Source organism: Eimeria tenella, genomic scaffold (genome assembly GCF_000499545.2).
Source record: "Eimeria tenella Houghton genomic scaffold, Eth_scaff1285, whole genome shotgun sequence".
NCBI classification, from domain to species: domain Eukaryota; phylum Apicomplexa; class Conoidasida; order Eucoccidiorida; family Eimeriidae; genus Eimeria; species Eimeria tenella.
Window position 1 is genome coordinate 1 of NW_013543751.1, and position 3069 is coordinate 3069.

The 3069-nt window shown below is 56.5% G+C and overlaps 1 protein-coding gene across 1 annotated transcript; it reads right to left on the reverse strand.

Moving 5' to 3' along the window:
• Nucleotides 1-849: 849 nt before the first annotated feature.
• ETH_00025425 (uncharacterized protein) lies at nucleotides 850-2891 on the reverse strand (the record flags this gene model as incomplete). Its single annotated transcript, XM_013379000.1, has 2 exons — nucleotides 850-2716; nucleotides 2863-2891. 2 exons carry the CDS (start codon nucleotides 2889-2891, stop codon nucleotides 850-852), a joined length of 1896 nt encoding a protein of 631 aa, XP_013234454.1.
• Between the last annotated feature and the right edge of the window lie 178 nt (nucleotides 2892-3069).

The window sequence follows — 3069 nt, forward strand, 5'->3', positions numbered from 1 at the left end:
AGCAGCAGCAACAGCAGCAGCAGCAGCGGGGACTTGATGAGTTTGCGGTTAATTGACATAACATCGCTGTGTGCTCTTGAGATTTTTAAAAAGAAAGAAATCAATTTTTCCTCTTTTTTTTCTTTTTTAAATTTGTCCTCTTTTGTGTCTCCTTTTGTGTCTCCATTTGCTGCTCTTCCGAGGATTGCTGAAGCGCAGCAGCAGCAGCAGCAGCAGCAGCTTCTGCTTTCGCTTTGACGCGCTTTTTCTTCGTTTTTTTCCTGTCCTTTTCCCTTTTATTTCTTCTATTTATTTATTCTATTTATTTCTTTTTATTCCTTTTATTTCATTTCTTTTTATTTCTTTTTGTCTTCGTTTTATTTCCTTCATTTCTCTGTGGCTCCTCTCAGCGCTGCTGCTGCTGCTGCTGCTGTTGGTCTGCTGCACTCGTCTTTTGTGTCTTTTTGCTGCTTCATTTATTTCTTTTTATTTTTCTTTCATCCTTTTGTGTTCTTGTCTTTACCTGCGGCCTCCTTTGCTGCTGCTGCTGCTGCAGCTCACTTGTCTCTATTAGTTTGGGTCTGCTGCTTGCTGCGTCTGCCGCTGTGGAAGCAGCAGCAGCAACAGCAGCAGCAACAGCTGCAGCAGCAGCAGCAAACTGAATATTTCTAGCGCACTCTATCTGCTGCGCTTTAAATTATTCTTAAAGGATAAAACCGTTAAGTTGTGTCAAGGCTTCAAACAGGCGCAGCACTTCCTGCTGCTGCTGCTGTTGCTGCTGCTGCTGTTACTGTTGCTGCTGCCGTTGCAGCCGCTGCAGCTGTCGCTGCTGCTGCTGCTGCTCTTAAATAGTTCGCTTCGTTGCTTCCCCTAGTTGTAGAAGGGGGCCCCAGGCTGCTGCAGCTGCATTTGCAGCCGCTGCTGCTGTAGTTGCTGCTGCTGCTGTTGCTGCAGGTGCTGCTGTTGCTGCAGCTGCTGCTGCAGAAGCAGCTGCTGCTGTTGCTGTTGCGGGTTCAGCATTTGCATCTGCTGAGGCGGCAGCTGCTGCTGCAGCAAGGCATCGTGGCTACGGCCAGGGGCCATCTGGTGCTGCTGCAGCTGCTGCTGGAGCTGCTGCTGCTGCAGCTGCTGCTGCCTCGTCTGCTGCTGCTGCGGATACACCATTGGCTCTGCATGGGGGCCCCGTAGAAACTGCTGTTGCAGCTGCTGCTGCTGCAGCTGTTGCTGCTGCAGCTGTTGTTGCTGCAGTTGCTGTTGCTGCAGCTGCTGTTGCTGCAGTTGCTGCTGCTGCAGCTGTTGCTGCGGCAGGCGGGGGTCCTGCTGCTGCAACGGCAGCTGCTGGCTGGGAGACAGTCCTATTAGTTGCTGCTGCCCAAACTGGTGGGAATGCTGCTGCTGCTGCTGCTGCTGCTGCTGCTGCTGCTGTAGATTACCTAAGCTAGTGTGAGGCGGCGACGCCGCAGACTGACACAGCAGCCGCTGCTGCTGCTGCTGCTGGTGAGCAATGTGCTGCTGCTGCTGCTGCACCTGCGGGTGCGCACTGATGAGCGGCTGCTGCTGCTGCTGCAGTTGCTGCTGCATAAGATCGCGGTGGTGGGGTTGCTGCAGCTGCTGTTGCAGTTGCTGCTGCTGGAAGGGCGGCTGCTGCTGCTGCTGCTGCCAGCTGGGCTGCCCCTGCAGCAGCATTTGCTGCTGCGGCGCTGCAGTATGCGAATATAGGTGATGCTGCTGCTGCAGCGGTAGCTGCGAAATTTGCTGCTGCAGTGGCTGTGTGGACGCTACGTACCCCAGGTGGCCCAGCCGCTGCTGCTGCTGCTGCAGCGGCTGTTGCAGCTGCTGCTGCAGCGGCTGCTGCTGCTGCTGCTGCAGCTGCTGAAGCGGCTGTTCCTGCTGCTGCTGCAGGTAGCCGGATGGGCGGGAAAAAGAACGAGCAGGGATGCTGTGCAGTTCCTGCTGCTGCGGCTGCTGCAGGCGCTGCGGTTGCTGCAGCTGCTGCTGCAGCTGTTGCTGCTGCAGTTGCTGCTGCAGCTGCTGTTGCTGTTGCAACTGCTGCTGCTGCAACTGGCTCTGCTGCATCCTCTGTAACGGCTGCTGCTGCACTGGCTGTTGGTGAAACTGCTGCAGCAGCTGCTGCTGTTGCTGCTGCTGAGGCATCTGCTGCTGCCGAACTGCATATGCATGCTGCGGCAGCAGCGCCTGCTGCTGCGGCACAAAGCTAGGGTCTGCCGCAGCAAACTGTTGCTGCTGCTGCTGCTGCTGGAGTGCAGTGTGCTGCTCATGCTGCTTCTGCTGCTGAGGCCCACAGTCTACTTTTCCCATGTAAGCATAGCCCAACGGTTGCTGCTGCAGCTGCAGCGCCTGCGGTTGCTGCTGCGGCTGCAGCACTTGCTGCTGCCCGTCTGCACCTGATCTCTGTTGCTGCAGCCACTGTTGCTGCTGCATCTGCTGCTGCTGCTGCTGTTGTTGGTGCAGCTGCATTTGCATGCTGTGGTGCTGTGCTGCAGCGTGTTGCTGCAGTGGAAACGGCTGCTGCCTCGCCTGGACAAACTGCTGTTGCTGCTGCAGCTGCTGTTGCTGCTGCAGCTGCTGGTGTTGCTGTAACTGCTGCTGCTGCTGCAGATAGAGCTGCTGTTGGGGACCTACAGGGCCTCGCTGCTGCTGCCGCTGCTGCTGCAGCTGCTGTTGCTGCTGTTGCTGCTGCTGTTGCTGCTGCTGCTGCGCGGTTGCAGCACATGGCCTGTATGCACGTAAAAAGGCACAGCATAAGCAGCACACTGCTGTTCTCGGGAGTCCTCGGTGAGAGCAGCCCAGCAGCAGCAGCAGCAGCCACAACGGCAGCAGCAGAATCCAAGGCAGCTCTGCTCCGCTACACGGAACACGGACAGTAGCCGCAGGAGTGCAGCAACAAACATTCATGCAGCAGCAGCAGCAGCAGCATGGACGCAGGAAACATTAACCACAGCAGCGGAAGAAAAGCTACTGAGACAGCAGCAGCAGCAGCAGCAGCAGCTGACTGTAATGGAGGCAGCGCCGTCGCAAGGAGATCCAAATCGCCAACTCCGAAGAACAGAGCGGCAACAGCCTACAGCA